General features: G+C 43.7%; 1 protein-coding gene across 1 annotated transcript in view; it reads left to right on the plus strand.

The window, feature by feature from the left end:
* ANAPC1 (anaphase promoting complex subunit 1) overlaps positions 1–12,995 on the plus strand; it is a 170,184-nt gene extending 157,189 nt beyond the window's left edge. The window contains exons 43-47 of the mRNA XM_044292098.1: positions 6,790–6,876; positions 8,487–8,582; positions 9,150–9,348; positions 9,839–9,973; positions 12,278–12,995. Coding sequence (XP_044148033.1) covers positions 6,790–6,876; positions 8,487–8,582; positions 9,150–9,348; positions 9,839–9,973; positions 12,278–12,393 — 633 coding nt within the window. The 3' untranslated portion in view covers positions 12,394–12,995. The remainder of the gene's footprint in view (positions 1–6,789; positions 6,877–8,486; positions 8,583–9,149; positions 9,349–9,838; positions 9,974–12,277) is intronic.
* The last annotated feature ends 5,151 nt before the right edge of the window (positions 12,996–18,146 follow it).

Below are 18,146 nucleotides of genomic sequence, written 5' to 3' on the forward strand. Positions count from 1 at the left end.
CTTGGTCAAAAGACCAGGGTGCTCAGTCCCAAAATGCCAGGGAGTTAAGAGCGGTCCTGTGCGCACTAGAGAAGAGTCTCCCCTTTTTGTCTCAAAAACATGTCAGGATCCTATCAGACAACGCCTCGGTGGTGGCTTATATAAACAAACAAGGGGGGACAAGATCCTATCAACTAATGGAGCTGGCATCCAGGATTTTCTCGTTAATGCAGGGGAAAGCTCTGTCTCTCTCGGCCGTTCATCTGAAAGGCTCAGAGAATCTCCAGGCGGACTTTCTCAGCAGACACAGATTCAGTCAGGCAAATTGGTGTCTGAATCAAGAAGTGTTTCACCAGATACAGGCCCTATGGGGATCTCCTACGATAGATCTATTCGCCTCGGGGGAAAACAAAAAGTGCAAAAAGTTCTTTTCTCTCAGCAGGGAGGATCAGTCGATAGGCACAGATGCGCTCTCACAGACGTGGGGGAAGGGACTAGTCTATGCGTTTCCCCCCATCAGCCTATTGCCCAGAGTGATCCAGAAGATCAGGGGAGAGCAGGCGACTGTGATTCTAATAGCACCTTTTTGGCCCAGAAGAGTCTGGTTTGCTTGGTTGAGGAGACTATCGATAGCAGATCCCTGGGTGCTTCCAGAAAGACAGGACCTATTATATCAGGGCCCTCTACATCATCCGGAAGTCAAGAATCTCCATCTGACAGCTTGGATTTTGAGAGGTCTTTCTTCAGGTCTAGGGGCCTATCAGAGCAGGTCATCGGGACTCTCCTAGCTAGTAGGAAAAAAGTCACCTCCGATATCTACCTGAGGGTATGGAAAACCTTCCTTCGGTTTGCAGGTCCAGGCTTAGACTTGAACTCGCCCAACATCCCGTTAATTTTGAACTTTTTGCAGGAAGGCCTGAACAAAAGACTTAAACCCAGCACTCTCAAGGTGCAGGTCTCGGCACTGAGTGTCCTGTTTGACTTTCGTTTGGCCTCTCATCCTTGGGTCAAAAGGTTCATTAGGGGGTCTTCTAGACTTTGTCCTGTAGTTAGATCTAAGTCAGCCCCATGGGACCTTAACCTGGTTCTTTCTGCTCTAACCAAAGCTCCGTTCGAGCCTCTGGGGGACATCTCCTTAAAGATGCTGTCCTATAAGACTGTATTTTTAGTGGCCATTACATCTGCCAGGCGTGTTGGAGAGCTGTCCTCTTTGTCCTCTTCCCCTCCATATACCCAGATTCTGGAGGATAGGATTGTTCTCAGACCAGACCCTGCGTTCCTGCCCAAAGTAGTGTCGGTGTTTCATAGGTCTCAGGAGATAGTTCTCCCTTCCTTTTGTCAGGACCCAAAGAATGAAGGAGAGAAATCCTTTCATACTTTAGATGTTAGGAGGAGTGTCTGTGAGTATTTAGAATCTACAAAGGACTTTAGAAAGACCCCGCAGCTCTTTGTTCAATTTCAGGGTCAGAACAGGGGCTCCAAGGTTACAAGCCGTACCTTAGCCAGATGGATCAAAAGAGCGATAGGTTTGGCTTATTCACTATCAGATTGTCAGGTCCCTTCAGATTTTTCAGCCCATTCCACCAGGGCAGTAGCCTCTTCCTGGGCAGAAAAAGGGTGCGCTACCATAGAACAGATCTGTAGGGCTGCAACGTGGAGTTCCCCCTCTACGTTTTACAAACACTACAGGTTGGACCTTTCATCTGTGCAGGATATGTCCTTTGGGAGAAAGGTGCTGCAGGCTGCAGTCCCTCCCTAAGAGTTATCTAGTCTAGTCTCTCACAGGTGCTGTCATGGGGCGTAATGGAAATACTTCAATTACTCTTACCGGTAATATGTTTTCCATGAGCCCATGACAGCACCTACATAATTCCCCCCCTAAAAAAAAAAAAAAAAAAGAATATATAAAAAAAAAAAAAAAAATATGTATATATATATCTATATATATATCATTTTTTTATATATAGAGAATAATGGGAAAAAAGAGAAGTCTACTCTTTAGTTTGGTGCCAAAGAAGAGATATGCCTGGCATATATTTGGCGCAGAGTTTTTGTCTATTATGTTTTCTCGCCTATGTTGTTAGTTCTCGCTATATATAGGTGTGTTGCTGGTCCCAGGAATCTTGTCAAATACTGAAGGTAGAAGGCACGGGACCAATTTAAAGATCTGGGAAGTTCCTGTTTCCTGTCCGGAGGGAGGAGGATCTCTCACAGGTGCTGTCATGGGCTCATGGAAAACATATTACCGGTAAGAGTAATTGAAGTATTTTTGGCGATTTTATAGTTGCAGCTAACATGCAAGTCGCACTGAGACCCCACTAATTCCTGTGGCGGGCTGCAATACTTGTGTCGTGCCCAAAAAGCTGTGCAGCCCCACCCTTACATGGCCAGATCTTACTTTAAAGTGTAACTGTCATCTTTTCATCAATTTTAGCATATGTTACTGCTGCTTATATGTTATAGTCTTTAGTTTCTTCACACACCACTGTTTTCCTTGAGTTTTTCCTTTTAGTTATGGCTGTTTTAACTCCTACAATATGAGGACCTTCTCCAGATGGCTCCTCTGCCAGTTCTCAATGGGCAACACTGCCTTCCCTCACTTCACATACACACTTGCTGTAGCCAGAAGCTTCCTGCCAGCCAATCAGATTGGATTACTGAGAGACACACCTCCTCACTCCGAAGCCTAATGCAAGCATGCAATGCACCTTCTGTTTATACTAAAGGGAAGACAGACAAGCCCTAGCAACTGTCTTTTAAGGGACAGGGGACATTAACCCCTTCACGACCGCAATCTGTATATATACGTGATAGCTGCACATACCCCGTGCAGCTACCACGTATATAAACGTTCTGGCAGCTCTTTAATCCAAGCGCTGCAAAGCGCTTGGATTAAAGCTTCTGCCCCTGCCCTGTATGCTGTCACGGACAGCATACAGTGCAGTAATGCCGGCAAGGGACCAATCAGAGTGGCCCCTTGCCGGCAATCGATCCAATTGGTTAGTCTGTGCAGACTAACCAATCTGATCGCGGCAGTGAAAAAATGCCGGTTTCAGGCTCTGATCTGCGCTCTGCAGATCAGAGCCTGAAATCAGTGTCCTCGTGGCCCCCCCCCCCCCCCCCCACCCTCGGTCTGCCCCCCTGCTGTGCTTGATGGCGGCGGCTCCATTCCTGAACCGCCGCCATCATCAGAGTGTCAGCTCTATGCTGACACTCTGCTGTAACCCCAGAGATGCCGCGGCAGCGGCATCTATGGGGTTAATGGAGGGAGGGGGCTCCCTCTCTCCACCATCGGGGCTGCTGCGCTGCGATGGCAGCCCCGATGGTTGCCCTGGCAACCGGACGCTTTGCAAAAGCGTCCGCTGTTGCCACCTACAGGGCATCTGAATGTATTACACTTTGCAATGCAAGAGCATTGCAAAGTATAGTACAGCCATCAGCCCCACTGGATCTTCATGATCCAAGAGGGACTTGATAAAAAAAAATTAAATGTGAAAAAAAATAAAAGTAAAAAATAAATAAATAAAAATGTAAAATAAAAAAAATGCCTTTTTTTTCCTAAAAAAAAAAAAAAAAAAAAAAAAACGACACATATTAGGTATCACCGCGTCCGTAACGGCCGTCTCTATAAAGATATCACATGATAGACCCCGTCCGATAAACACCATAAAAAAAAAAAAAAAAAAACTGTGTAAAAAAAAGCCATTTTTGTCACCTTACATCACAAAAAGTGCAACAGCAAGCGATCAAAAAGGCGTATGACCCCCAAAATAGTACCAATCAAACCGTCACCTCGTCCTGCAAAAAATGATACCCTATTTAAGACAATCGCCCCAAAAATAAAAAAGCTATGATTCTCAGACTATAGAGACACTAAAACATCATTTTTTTGGTTTCAGAAATGCTATTATTGTGTAAAACTAAAATAAATAAGAAAAAGTATACATATTAGGTATTGCCACGTCCGTAACGATCTTATCTATAAAACTATCACATGACCTAACTCTTCAGATGAACGCTGTAAAAATAAATAAATGAAAACTGTTCCAAAACAGCCAATTTTTGCGTCACCTTGCCCCATAAAGTGTAATAATGAATGATCAAAAAATCCTATGTACCCAAAAATGGTACCAATATAAACCTCAACACTTTCTGCAAAAAACGAGCCCCTGCACAAGACGATCGGCAGAAAAATAAAAAACATATGGCGTTCAGAAAACCAATCCAGCACAATCTGCCTTCCAAAAACCGTATGGCATTCCATTCCTTCTGCGCCCTGCCGTGTGCCCGTACAGCAGTTTACGACCACATGTGGGGTGTTTATGTAAACCGCGGAATCAGGGTAATAAATATTGAGTTTTGTTTGGCTGTTAACCCTCAATGTGTTAAAGAATTTTTTTTTATAAAATGGAAAATCTGCCAAAAATGTGAAATTTAGAAATTTCATCTCCATTTTCCTTTAATTCTTGTGGAACACCTAAAGGGTTAACTAAGTTTGTAAAATCAGTTTTGAGTAACTTGAGGGGTGTAGTTTCTACAATGGGGTCATTTATGGGGGTTTCCACTATGTAAGCCCCACAAAGTGACTTCAGACCTGAACTGGTCCTTAAAAAGTGGGTTTTGGAAATTTTCTTAAAAATTGTAAGAATTGCTTCTAAACTTCTAAGCCTTCTAACGTCCTAAAAAAATAAAATGACATTTCCAAAATGATGCCAACATAAAGTAGACATATGGGGAATGTTAAGTAATAAATATTTTATTAGGTATGACTTTCTGTTTTAGAAGCAGAGAAATTGAAATTTGGAAAATTGTGAATTTTTCCACATTTTTGGTAAATTTGGGATTTTTTCATAAATAAAGGTGAAATATATTGACTCAAATATATGACTGTCATGAAGTACAATGTGTCACGAGAAAACAATCTCAGAATGGCGTGGATAAGTAAAAGTGTTCCAAAGCTATTACCACATAAAGTGACGCATGTCAGATTTGTAAATTTTGACCTGGACATTGGGGCATCAATGACCCTTGGTCATGAAAGGGTTAAAGAGGACCTTTCACCGGTCTTGACATTACCATATAAATGCCTGGCAGGGTAGGGCATATTGATGAGCTGTGGTATCGCTTAATTTTTTTTCTGTGTGCTGCTCCCTTCCCCCACTGTGTCCACTGTTCTGGTTTCCCGCCCTGTATGTAAATCAATACCATCGGTACAGGGCGGGTGAGAAGATGAGCTTTTTTTTTTTGTGGATTTTTGGCACAACCAAATCTCCCCCTGATTTTGAGCAAAGTCTTGAAGGGAACGTGTGTTTCATCAAATTTATGCGGCCCTCACTGAGGGCAGCATACAACAGTGGCAGACATGCTGTTTTCAGCGTCCTGTCAATCATGAGCTAATATTAAATGTTTGCCAAGAACCTGGAGAAGAGTTACAGCTGCCTGTAAAGAGTCTGGGTTATTCGTGAACTCCTGCTGGGGAGATAATTGGGAAAGAACCGCCAATCATCAGCATGTGGATGGGGAGAGCAGGAGCTCACTATGACTTTTCACAGGCAGTTTTCCAGGCCAGGGCTGGGATGGTTTTACTGCCGATTCAGTTCTCTACACCTACTATATATCAGCTCATGAGTTACAGGACGTGTGTCACTAATTTACACTGCTCTCAGTATTTATGTTTATACGAAGGGAAGACTAAAGGTGGCTGTAGACCTAAAGCCTATCATTCAAGAGCTTTTCCAGAAAATTGTTCAAAAGTTTAAGCTGCTCTTGAAGGGACTCTAACCTTCTCATATCTGCAAATGAAGCCAACTCGTATTTGCCCACTTAATGCAATCAACTTTGTCCCATCCTGCTTGGTGGCCCCAATTCTGAGAAAAACATATTTTTATTATATCCAAATAAGCCTCTTGGTGCAACCAAGGCATTGCCGTTGCACCTGAAGCGCTGCTCACTTTCTGTGATGTCTGTGCTCAAACTCCTCCCTGGCCCTGAAATATCATGACTGCGTGTTTGCCTCTGTGATCAGCTCAGTACAGTCCTGTACTCCACTTGCACACAGACAAGTGCGCTTTTGCAATTTCATTACATCTACTGTCACTAAGAGCGAAGGAGAAGTGCAGCCAGCACAGAAAGTGATTGGAGCTTCAGGTGCATAGACAACACCCTCATTGCACCAAGGGGCTAATTTGCATAGAATAAAAATGTTTATTTCTCAGAGTAAGTTGGCTTAATTTGGAAGTTATGTGGTGACAAATTCCCTTTTAAAAATCAATGTGAAATTGGCGAGAGTCTGACCCTCAGGACCCAGCAGTACATGCAGTGTGTTGTCCTCCAGCTCAGCTTCATTCAAATGTAGCTACAGCCCCTTCTGTCACTCTATTAATTGTCCGTCCTGGAAGTAGACTCTACCAGTCACACATTTGTGGCTTCTCATACTATACTTCTACTGGTTTCTAGAGGGAACATACAGTATAGTGGAAGTTTTTTTTTTTTCTTTTTTTTTCTTTTTTGCAATTATTAGTTCAGAACGCACCCCCAGGGAATCTTTCTGGTGGAGCAGGTACCTGGAAATCCACTTTAAGCTTGCTTCTCAACATTAATTCTGACGATTCTGCATAGTCTCTGCTATAATACGTGTATTCTCTATTCACTGTTTCATTCATTACCAACATCTTAACCATTCCATGAACGGAGGACTGGATACTTGTTTGCCGTCATTGATGCCTTTTCTGAACTCAAGTCATTCGGTTTATAAACTGTGCCAAGTATTTGTACCCGGCCTAACATTGTGTTCTTTTCTTCCTGCTTTAGCCTGAAGCTATTTCTGCTTTCACATCTGATCCAGCACTCCTATCATTTGCAGAATATTTCTGTAAACCAACTACAGACATGGGCCAGGTAACAGTTTGATTCCATATGTTGAGGAGGTTGCTGCTGCGTCTAATTAGACAGCACAGTCGTAGCCGTGACAATTGTAAAGGTAAATGGGCAGATTTACCCTGGAGCTGCAGTGCTGTGATCTGGGTTTGGAATATAGGCGTTTCCTCTCAAAAATGTCTGTTTAAAAAGAAAAAAAAAAAAATCCTATCAAGAACGTGTGACCAAAACGCTTGTAACCTACAGTGAAGTGCAGGTGTACAGCACGTGACCACTGCAGCCAATCACTGTCTTCGGTGGTCTGACAACCCCTCAGATGTGTACATCAAGTCATAAAGCTTAAGAAAAAGTAGCATGTCAGCTAATAATGGAATGTATGTATACTACAAGGTAATGGAAGTGAAGATTCTGTCATTCTTTCTTAATAGCTAATAACCCCTAAGGACGCAGCCTAGCTTGGTACTTAAGGGGGTTGTTTGGGCTACAGATATTAATGACCTATTTATTATTTATTTTACTCACTTTTATATAGCGCTAACAAATTCCCCAGCACTTTACAGACATTACAATCACTCGCTGTTCCCATTGGGGCTCACAATCTAAGTCCCCTATCAGTATGTCTTTGGAGTGTGGGAGGAAACCCACGCAAACACAGGGAGAACATACAAACTCCATGCAGATGTTTGCATTGGTCATATTGAAACCTAGGACCCCAGCGCTGCAAGGCACCTGTGTTAACCACTGAGCCACCGTGCTGCCTGCCTATCCTCAGGATCGGTTATCCATATTAGATTGGTGGGGACCTGACTCCCAGCACCCTGCTGATCAGCTATTTGGAGGGGCCGTGGCACTTATGTGACCGCTGCGTCGTCTTGTTTTCCTGTATGCAGTCACCCTTGTAGCGGCGGTGCAGTGTAATTACAGCTGTTCATTCCATTAACTTGAATGGGAGAGGATGCTGTAAATACACTGCACCGCCAGTACAAGGAAGACAGCATGCAGGTAAACATTGAAGGGGTCGCGCATCCTCTTCAGACAGCTAGGTGCTGGGAGTCTGAGACATTTAAAGGGGCTTTCCAAGACTTTACAACTGATGACCGATCCTCAGGATAGTTCATCAGTATGTGATCTGCTGGGGTCTGACACCTGGACCCCCACTGATTAGCTGTTTGGGAAGGCAGCAGCGTTCGCAGAAGTCCTGCGGTCTTCTCTTGGCTTTTCCTAGGCCAGTGGTGACCCATTCATCAGTCACATGGCCTAGGAGAAGCTCAGCCCCATTGAAGTGAATGGGGCTGAACACGATATCAAGCACAACTGCAGTACAATATACGGAGCTGTGCTGAGTGAGCTGCGAGAAGATAGCGGCGCTGGTCCCTTCTCAAACAGCCGATCGATGTGGGTCCTGGGTGTCAGACTCCCACCCATCAGATACTGATTAATCCTGAGGATAGGTCATCCAATGTAAAGATTTGGAAAACCCTTTTAAGTAATACTACATCACAGAGCGGGAATGGGTTAAACTTTGACCTCCAATTATTTTTGTTGGTTTATACAGTAATTTTAGAAGGATAACTGCTTGTTTAACACCCACATTTAAAATGAAAACATTGTGTCATGCTTTGTTTCTTTAGAAACAAGAAATTTTGGACTTCTTTTCATCAATCTTGTATGAGTGTGTAACTCAGGAGAACCCAGAAATGCTTCCTGCCTACATTGCAATTGACCAGGTAAGATTATACAGTACAGACCAAAAGTTTGTACAGTGAGTTTAGGGCCCCTAGAATGCCAGGGCAGTATAAATACCCCACAAGTGACCCCATTTTGGAAGACACCCCAAGGTATTCCGTGAGGGGTATGGTTAGTTCATGTAAAATTGTATTTTTTGTCACAAGTTAGTGGAATATGAGACTTTGTAAAAAAAAAAAAAAAAACATTTTCCGCTAATTTGTGTAAAAAAATAAAAACTTCCATGAACTCACTATGCCCATCAGCAAATACCTTAGGGTGTCTACTTTCCGAAATGGGGTCATTTGTGGGGTGTTTCTACTGTCTGGGCATTGTAGAACCTCAGGAAACATGACAGGTGCTCAGGAAGTCAGAGCTGCTTAAAAATGCGGAAATTCACATTTTTGCACCATAGTTTGTAAACGCTATAACTTTTACCCAAACCAATAAATATACACTTATTGCATTTTTTTTTTATCAAGGACATGTAGAACAATAAATTTAGAGAAAAATGTATATAGAAATGTAGTTTTAATTGAAAAAGTTACATTGTTTTTTTTATTCCAAAGGCCGTGAGAAGATTAGAAAGAAGGGAAACAACAGAAACCTTTGAACTATGGCAGATCAAGCTGGTTCTAGAGTTCTTCAGTTCACAGAGCCTACAGGAGAGGATGAAGAGGAACCCCAACCGTGGGCTCTTCATGAACTCTGAGTTTTTGCCAGTGATGAAATGCACCATTGATAATACCCTAGACCAGTGGCTGCAATGTAAGTGATATAGTATGTGCATGCTATATTTGTACATATTTTTTGGGTCGCCACTTAAGCTGGGTTCACACCGTGTTTTTGCCATCCGTTTATCGCATACAGAAAACATATATGTTAACAGATGCCTCAGACTGATGCCATACAGTTGTATCAATATTATCACCACTACTTTAGTTGATAGCACTGATCCGATTTCTAACAGCTAAATCATTCCCGACCCATGTTCTAACAGCTCTATCTCCCAAAGTAGAGGAGAAAATGCAGTGATTTTGGGCTTGTTTTAAAGCTTAGACTGTCAGCCAAACTAGACCATTCCTCTAGCTGCTACTGATCCTGAGATGAGGGTTTGAAGCGGCCATCTCCCCCTTACCCTGTGCCTGAGCTCTGGTCAGGTTGAACTGTTATGCCTTTTTAAAACTGTTAAGGGATTAATTAAAACCAAAGATAAATAGAAAGATTGTTAATCTATTAAAGGTTTGCTTTCTGACAGGTGGTGGGGATGTTTCTTTGCACTCCTATTTAGCTGGTCAGTCTATTGAAGACTCTCGGCTCAGTATGTTGGCTTGTTTCTTGGTTTACTACTCTGTGCCAGCTCCAAAAGAATTATCCGATGGAAGACTAGAAGGTAATTGTGTTCTTGAGCTTTTTTTTTTAAAACATTATTTCAGTCTATTCATTGTGCTTTATATCCATATTGCTTGCGAGTGTATTGGTGCAGAAGTTTAATGCATAACACATTTTTCATTTATTTTCAAATTGTAATGATGAGAAACAATCCAGCGCAATTCCATAAAATACATGAATGATTTTGTAATCCGAAAGCATTAAAAGGATACCAGTCCGTAAAATGATATGTCCACTAGCGCTCAATTTATAAGTTGGTATTCTGTGTTAATGCTGTTTGATCATTTATCACTGCTTTTATTTTTTGGAGAGTCTACAGGTGGGCCATGCATGTTTGTATTCAACGCATGGCAGTTCAGATTTGCTTATGGATGTGGTGAACATTGCTATGTGTTGTTTTTTTTTTACAAAATTTAAGATTGGAAATATCTATTACTAGTCATTATCTATTTCTTGTCATTACTAACTAATTACTGTACTAATGTTCCTGCATCGAAGCTACTGCAAATGGCTGATTGGTGGGTTTGCCAAGAATTGGACTCCCTCAGATCTAATATGGATAGGCCATCAATACTTCAGTCCTAGAGAACCCCTTAAAAATATAGATTGACAATTCTTAGGCAAATTAACTATTGAAAATGCACCAATTTTTGGCGCATTTTGCACCATAAACACTGGCGTTCATGCTGTGCATCAGTTACCAACTGTTTTACACCCTTTTCTAAGCATTCTATGCCTCCCGCGGCAAGGGGGTGTGGCTTCATGTGAAAGAGACATGGCCTAAATGTGCGTCCGTGCGCCAAGAAATGTGCCATAATTTTGGTGCATTTTTAGAGTAAAACTATGGTAACCTACAAGTGCCGTAAACTTTAACTAGTCGGTTTTTCCCTGCATGGGCACTTTTTTTTGGGGGGGTTCATGGATGGAATTCTACTGTAAATCTGGTGCAGGATTTATGATACTCCAACGTTATAGGTCTATGCACCAGAATATTAAATTTGTCTAATATCAAGACTATGAGTCATACTCTTAGACAGTGTAAAGTTTGACATTACTAATCTGTCCAATGTGTTTTAAAGTCAAAACAGGTGCCATATTGTCTTACATCATCCTGTCGTGTAGTTTGCTGTTCTTTTTTACCCTCTAAAGAAGGATAAAGAAACTTGACAGGCTCATTATTATTCATTTGGATCTATTACATCTGATTTTACATGAACCATGATGGATACAGCAGATTCATTTGGAACAAATCCCATTGACTTAAATAGTTAAAGCAGTTTCCTAAAACTTTTGACCTGTCGTATTGATGTATTTGACGTTTGATTGGTGGTAGTCCAAGTACTGAGACTCCCATTGATGGCTTTCATGAAAGGACAATCTCTCAGCCAAGAACTGTGTCCCTCCTTGCTAGCTGAAGACTCGCTCATAGGCTTCTTTGCAAGTCTTTCAATTTGTCTCATCACCCAGACCCCCACTGACCAAAACTTTTGGTATCAAAAGTTTTAGGAAAGTGCAGGTACTATATAAACTTTTTCATTTATTACTGGATTACAGTAGCACTATTCAGTCCATCAAAGAGCAGTGGAAAATGTACTGAACAGAAATCCACATTCCGTACATGAAACAATTCGGGACACTCACTTAGCAACTCTGGTGGCTAACCATTCATTTAGAGAGGATGCATGTTGTATACCTTGTATAGATCGCAACAAGCACAATGTCCCTTAAAGGGAACCGGTCACTGGGATTTTGTGTATAGAGCTGAGGACATGGGTTGCTAGATGGCCGCTAACACATCTGCAATACCCAGTCCCCATAGCTCTGTGTGCTTTTTATTGTGTGAAAAAAACGATTTGATACATATGCAAATTAACCTGAAATGAGTCCTGTTCCTGAGATGAGTCAATCAGGCACAGGACTCATCTCAGGTTAATTTGCATATGTATCAAATCATGTAATTTATTTTATTTTTTAAGCAATAAAAGCACACACAGCGACAGGTTCCCTTTTAAGCTAAGCTGCAATACCCAGCACAGCCACTACTAAATGTACAGAGCTGTGCCCAGTACACTAAACACCACGGCCCCGTCAATCAAATGATTGTTGGGAGCGCCAATAGTTGGGCATCCACCAATCTAATATTGTTGGCTTATCATAGGCCATCAATTTCTTTCGAGCTGGAGAACCCTCTTTATAGTTGTGAATTTCCTTAGTTTCCAAGAGGAACTATGTTTTTGCAAAGAATAAAGATTTCTATTTTTAAGCATTTAAAAACCTGTAAAATTTTTTTATTATTTTCCTACAGGAAGTAATAGTTTCTCTGAACTCCTCTTGAAATTCCGAGACCTCAAGATGCCAGCGAGAGCATTACTTAGGCTTGCACCACTACTTCTTGGAAATCCGCAATCTATGGTCCTCTAGCAACTGTGTGGAACAGAAATTTGAAAGCTTTGGGTGAATTTAGGTTGCCAGTGAGCTTCATCTAATGGAGCCTGGATGTAGACCCATTGCTAATATTGTGGTGCAGGTCAGTGTCATAAAAGCTGTTGTCTCCCCTAGCAGTCCAGTAGATTTAGGTGTGGCTGCTGTGGGATACAACATGTCTCCATACAATCTGAACACCAGTACCATTACAGTTTGTGGTAGGAGGAAGGCCAAAGGGCATGTCATATTTTACTATAATGGTGACATTCATATTAAGAAGAGGAAATCAATTAAACATCTATTTCCACCATCCTCTTCCTAGTTATGTGACTACAAGCAATAATTTAATTTACAGTTGTGAAGTGGAATCACATGCTGCAGGAAACAGCTGTTTGTAGGATGCACAAATATTTGAAAGGCTGAAACCACAAGGGGCATAAAAATTTAGGATTAGCAGTGATTTGTTAGATTAAGGCCAAAGTGAAGTGTGTTATGTTCCTTATGTCTTAAAAACGCAGTGTATTTCTATTATAGGTATCAAATTGTGATGCTGCAAAATGTTTGTATATAATGTTTTATTAAAATAAAAATAAAAAAGACGCAATGGCTCATTTATGTGCTGCTCCTCTACTAGCATTTGCTTCATTTATAGAATTGTGTATAAATGAATTCCATTATGTTGACAGGCGCATCTCCAAAGGGTTTTTGTAGGGTTTGTCATTACTTTACTAATGTGGAGGTGCATCATGTAGGGCTGCAACGATTAATCGATGTAATCGATTATATTCGATAACTGGATTCGTTGTCGACGAATCCAGTTATCGAATAATCGCCGATTCGTTGCTATTCGGGCGGGCGGGCGGTCGCTGCATCTTTATTTTACCTTTTTACAATGACGCTTCCGCTCCTGTAACAGCCAGGCAGAGCGGACGGCGGCGTAACGTCACTCACTCACGTGACACGCCTGCTCCGCCTCCTTCATTCATGAAGTGGGCGGAGCAGGCGCGTCACGTGATTGAGTGACGTTACGCCGCCGTCCGCTCTGCCTGGCTGTTACAGGAGCGGGAGCGTCATTGTAAAAAGGTAAAATAAAGATGCAAGCATCGGGGCCGGGGCTGTTGGGGGGGGGGGGGGGGGGGGGATCTGTCTATGGCACTGCTATGGGAAGGGGGGGTCTGTGTATAGCACTGCTATGGGGAGGGGGGAGGATCTGTCTATGGCACTGCTATGGGGAGGGGGGTCTGTGTATAGCACTGCTATGGGGAGGAGGGGGGGGGTCTGTGTATGGCACTGCTATGGGAAGGGGGGTCTGTGCACTGTTATGAGAAAAGGGATCTGTGCACTGTTATGCCCATAACAGTGCACATATCCCCCTCTCCATAACTACGCCGTCCACAGATCCCCCATAATAGTGTCGTCCACAGATCCCCCATAATAGTGTCGTCCACAGATCCCCCATAATAGTGTCGTCCACAGATCCCCCATAATAGTGTCGTCCACAGATCCCCCATAATAGTGTCGTCCACAGATCCCCCATAATAGTGTCGTCCACAATTTGTTTTAATATGGCCTTTGAACATAATTTTTCAAGTAAGATCATATAAACCTCTCTGTTTTGTAATTTTGTCGTTTTTTCCGATTAATCGATTAATCGTAGAAATTAATCGGCAACTAATCGATTATTCAAATAATCGTTAGCTGCAGCCCTAGGTGCATGCCATTGTCTGGGATCTTGATGGTGGGTCCACAAACAGCTATTTTTAACAGGGTAAAGGGAGTATAACTGAAAATTGCTAGTTTTTGGGGGGAAGGGCAGGTCATTTTATGAAAACCATTTTATGGTGCTTACGGAATTGGGTGTTTAAGGGTACCTGAACACGTTGAGGATTACAATAATTATTTTTTTTGGTGGATTTGTGCTGCTGAAAAAACGCAGCATAAGGCTACATGCACACAATCGTGCCGTTTTTTGCTGTCCGCGGATCCGCAAAAAAATGGAAGCCGCCCGTTTCCCTTCCGCAATTACGGAACTGGCGGCCCATTGTAGACATGCCTATTCTTGAATGCAAAACGGACAAGAATAAGACATGCTATATATTTTTTGCGGGGCCTCTGAACGGAGCAGCTGATGCGGACAGCACATGGAGCGCTGTCCGCATCTTTTTCGGCCCCGTTGAAGTGAATGGGTCCACACCCGAGCCGCAAAAACTGTGGCTCGGATGCGGACCCAAAAAAACGGTCGTGTGCATGAGGCCTAATCAGGGCCGGCCTTAGGTGTTCAGGTGCCCTGTGTGAGCTAACCCATAGCTCTCTGAATACAGATAACACAGTGATGGCTCTCTGATTTCCGAAAATGTAGTAGTGTTGTTACCTCCAGTCCTATGTAAAAACACAGAGAACACTAGTGCTGATAATGTGGTAGTGTTACCTGCAGTCCTATGTAATACCACAGATAACACTAGTGTAGATCATGTGGAAGTGTTACCTTCGTTCTTAGTGTGCCTCCCTGTGTCTGTCGCGCTGACTCCTCTTCCTCCTTCTTCTTCTTCTTGCCCCGCACAGAACATCCTGATGCAGCTGCGTCAAGACTTAGGAACACTGTGGGCATGGTGATGGTGACACACAGGGACACACACACACAGGGACGGACACGCCCACACACACATACAATAAATATGATCACCACACGGCTCCTGCCTGTCTGCTTTGGTAAAGCCGGGCATAGCTGGGCTATGCCAGGCTTTAGCAGAGTGGACACAGGGCACGATATGTATGCGAGCACAGCTGAGCGAGTGCAGGGCAAGGGCTCGCATACACATCGCTCCTCCTGCCCACGGGGCATTTTGGGGGGCATTAGGTGTTGGATGATGCGGAGTGTGCACATAGCCACCAATCATATCCCCCCTTCTCCTAAAGGTAACTGATGTGCTGGGGGGAGGGGAATATGATTGGCGGCGCACTTAATATCAGCAGCGAGGCGTTGAAGTCCAACCCTTAATGGCCCCCAAAATCCCTTGGGGGGGGGGGTTGATGTAGTAGCAGGAAAGCACACACTGTCTCCCTGTCCTCTGAGCCTCCCCCCCCCCCCCCCCCCCCATGGCACATTTCTCCCCTCCATGGGCCAGTGGCAGCAGCAGCACACCCCTCCTTCTGTCGCCCCCCCCCCCCCCATTTCTCCCACTCCATCATAGGCCAGTGGCAGATGAGTTGTTATCTTTGTACTACCAAATACCTGTGGCTGGAACTTCTGTTGGAACTTGGCTCAGCCTCAGGCTGTGTCGTGGGTCTTCCCTGGCAGAGACAGAGTCTGCTGTGGCTGCTGGCTGGTGCTCGGGCTCGCTCCTCCTTCTCTCTGGGGGCGGAGCTCAGTGGCAACGTTAAAAGTGAAGGAAGACGTGCCTGTGCGGCAGCTGCGTCACTTAAAGAGACAAGCAGGCCAGGCAGCGGAGCTCAGAGCGGCCGCGGGCCCCGCCCCCTCCTCACTCTTTCCAATAGTCCGTACGCAGCGCGCTTTCAGCACTGTTAGTCAGCCGGCGGCCACAACTTAGTAGTAAACTTAGTTTGCGGTGGGCTGTCGGCCGCCCGGCGCCCCTGTTGCTATGGCGCCCTGTGCGGCCGCACAGCCCGCACACCCCAAAGGCCGGCCCTGGGCCTAATACAGTACTGGCAAAGTGAAATGAGATTAGACAAATATCCGGTACACTTTTTTCCATGTGGAAATTGACCTGCTGTACGGATTTTAAAAAACACAGCATGTCAATTTTCTCTGCAATTTATTATTATTTTTTGCAGATTTCACTTCTTAATGCAAGAATGGTATCTGTGAAAAACAGGCATCAAATATGAACCAAAAACAGCAAGTAGCAAATACACAGAAATCTTGCTTGTACTATTATCGTATTAAAGGGATTCTGTCACCTCCCCTAACCCAAAATCCGATTTTAAAGCAGCCATGCAGCACAGCTTACCTTGATTAGGCTGTGCTCTTTTATCTTGTAATCCGTCCAGTAGTTTCTGTAAAAAACGACTTTTATGGTTATGCAAATGAGTCCTGAAGGTGCCCAGAGGGGCGTTTTGTTCCCCTTAGAGAGCCCAGTACCGCCCCTCTTACAGTGCCCAGCCCGCCTTCCTTGCGACTGTCTAACTGCCCCCAGCCTGCCACAGCCTCTCCTCCCCCTCCCTCACGGCCGAACGAACTCTCTCACAGGCGCAGTACCCACTGAGGGCTGTGCCTGTGCGATCTGCAGGAGCTTCATCCTCGTCACTGGGCATGCGCCGAGCCCAGTGACGTCCGATGCTCGCTCTTCCCTGCTGACTGAGGGAAGAGCGAGCATCGGACGTCACTGGGCTCGGCGCATGCCCAGTGACGAGGATGAAGCTCCTGCCCTCAGTCTCCTGCAGATCGCACAGGCGCAGCCCTCAGTGGGTACTGCGCCTGTGCGAGAGTTCGTTCGGCCGTGAGGGAAGGGGAGGAGAGGCTGTGGCAGGCTGGGGGCGGTTAGACAGTGCAAGGAAGGCGGGCTGGGCACTGTAAGAGGGGCGGTACTGGGCTCTCTAAGGGGAACAAAACACCCCTCTGGGCACCTTCAGGACTCATTTGCATAACTATAAAAGTCGTTTTTTACAGAAACTACTGGACGGATTACAAGATAAAAGAGCACAGCCTAATCAAGGTAAGCTGTGCTGCATGGCTGCTTTAAAATCGGATTTTGGGTTAGGGGAGGTGACAGAATCCCTTTAATAACACAAATGGGACATACACTCTGGAGCCTGATAACATACACTACTGTTAGCATTCATTCATTTCGGCTACACCAGCTTTTAGTTGTACTTTCTTGGCCACCATTAAGGTTACCTGATACTTTCCGCAGCCTATATGCCCTTTAAACATGCTGCTTTGTTACCGATGAATGAAGCTCATTTATTTGTAGATGGTCGCTATCAGTTTATTGCAGGCTGCCACCTGATGAATGGCCTTTCTCTTTAGCTTACACTGTCAAAGCATTTTGCATACAACTGAGCTCTTATCTAGAGTAGCATTTGTATTGGAAGAGGTGCTATAGTTACTGTACATAGGACTCCGACATCCAGAAATGTGTATGGTGTGTGTGGCACATTATAGATGGTTCGGAGAAAGAATATTGATCAGATAGAATGTGTAAAACAAGGCATTTGATCAACTTTGTGACTCAAACCCAAATAAGCGCAAAGCGAATGAACGCCCGGTATTGTTGCTGTCCTAGACCAACTAAGCGTATAAAACCAAAACTAGACTCAGAACAGCATGATTTAAATAAATACAAAAATCTTTTATTGGACATACATTTGTTAAAACATACATATCCATATGTATATAAGCAGCACAAAGCCACACAGGATAATTCTGACCTAGGGAGAATAAACAATACAAGTAAATACAGACTACTTGGTCTGTATTTACTTGTATTGTTTATTCTCCCTAGGTCATTGTTTACGTTGAGCACTATGCACTTTGTACATTTTTGACTGTGGGCTGTAACTGAGTATACTCTGCACATTTTGGGATTATTCATTGCTACATTTTACAACAGACTTGTAAGAATTATCCTGTGTGGCTTTGTGCTGCTTATATTTATATGGCTATGTATGTTTTAACAAATGTATGTCCAATAAAAGATTTTTGTATTTATTTAAATCATGCTGTTCTGAGTCTAGTTTTGGTTTTATAAACTTTGTGACTCAGGTAATGTCTTATGCACAGTATCTGAACA

Source organism: Bufo gargarizans, chromosome 4 (assembly GCF_014858855.1).
Source record: "Bufo gargarizans isolate SCDJY-AF-19 chromosome 4, ASM1485885v1, whole genome shotgun sequence".
In the NCBI taxonomy this organism is placed as follows: domain Eukaryota; kingdom Metazoa; phylum Chordata; class Amphibia; order Anura; family Bufonidae; genus Bufo; species Bufo gargarizans.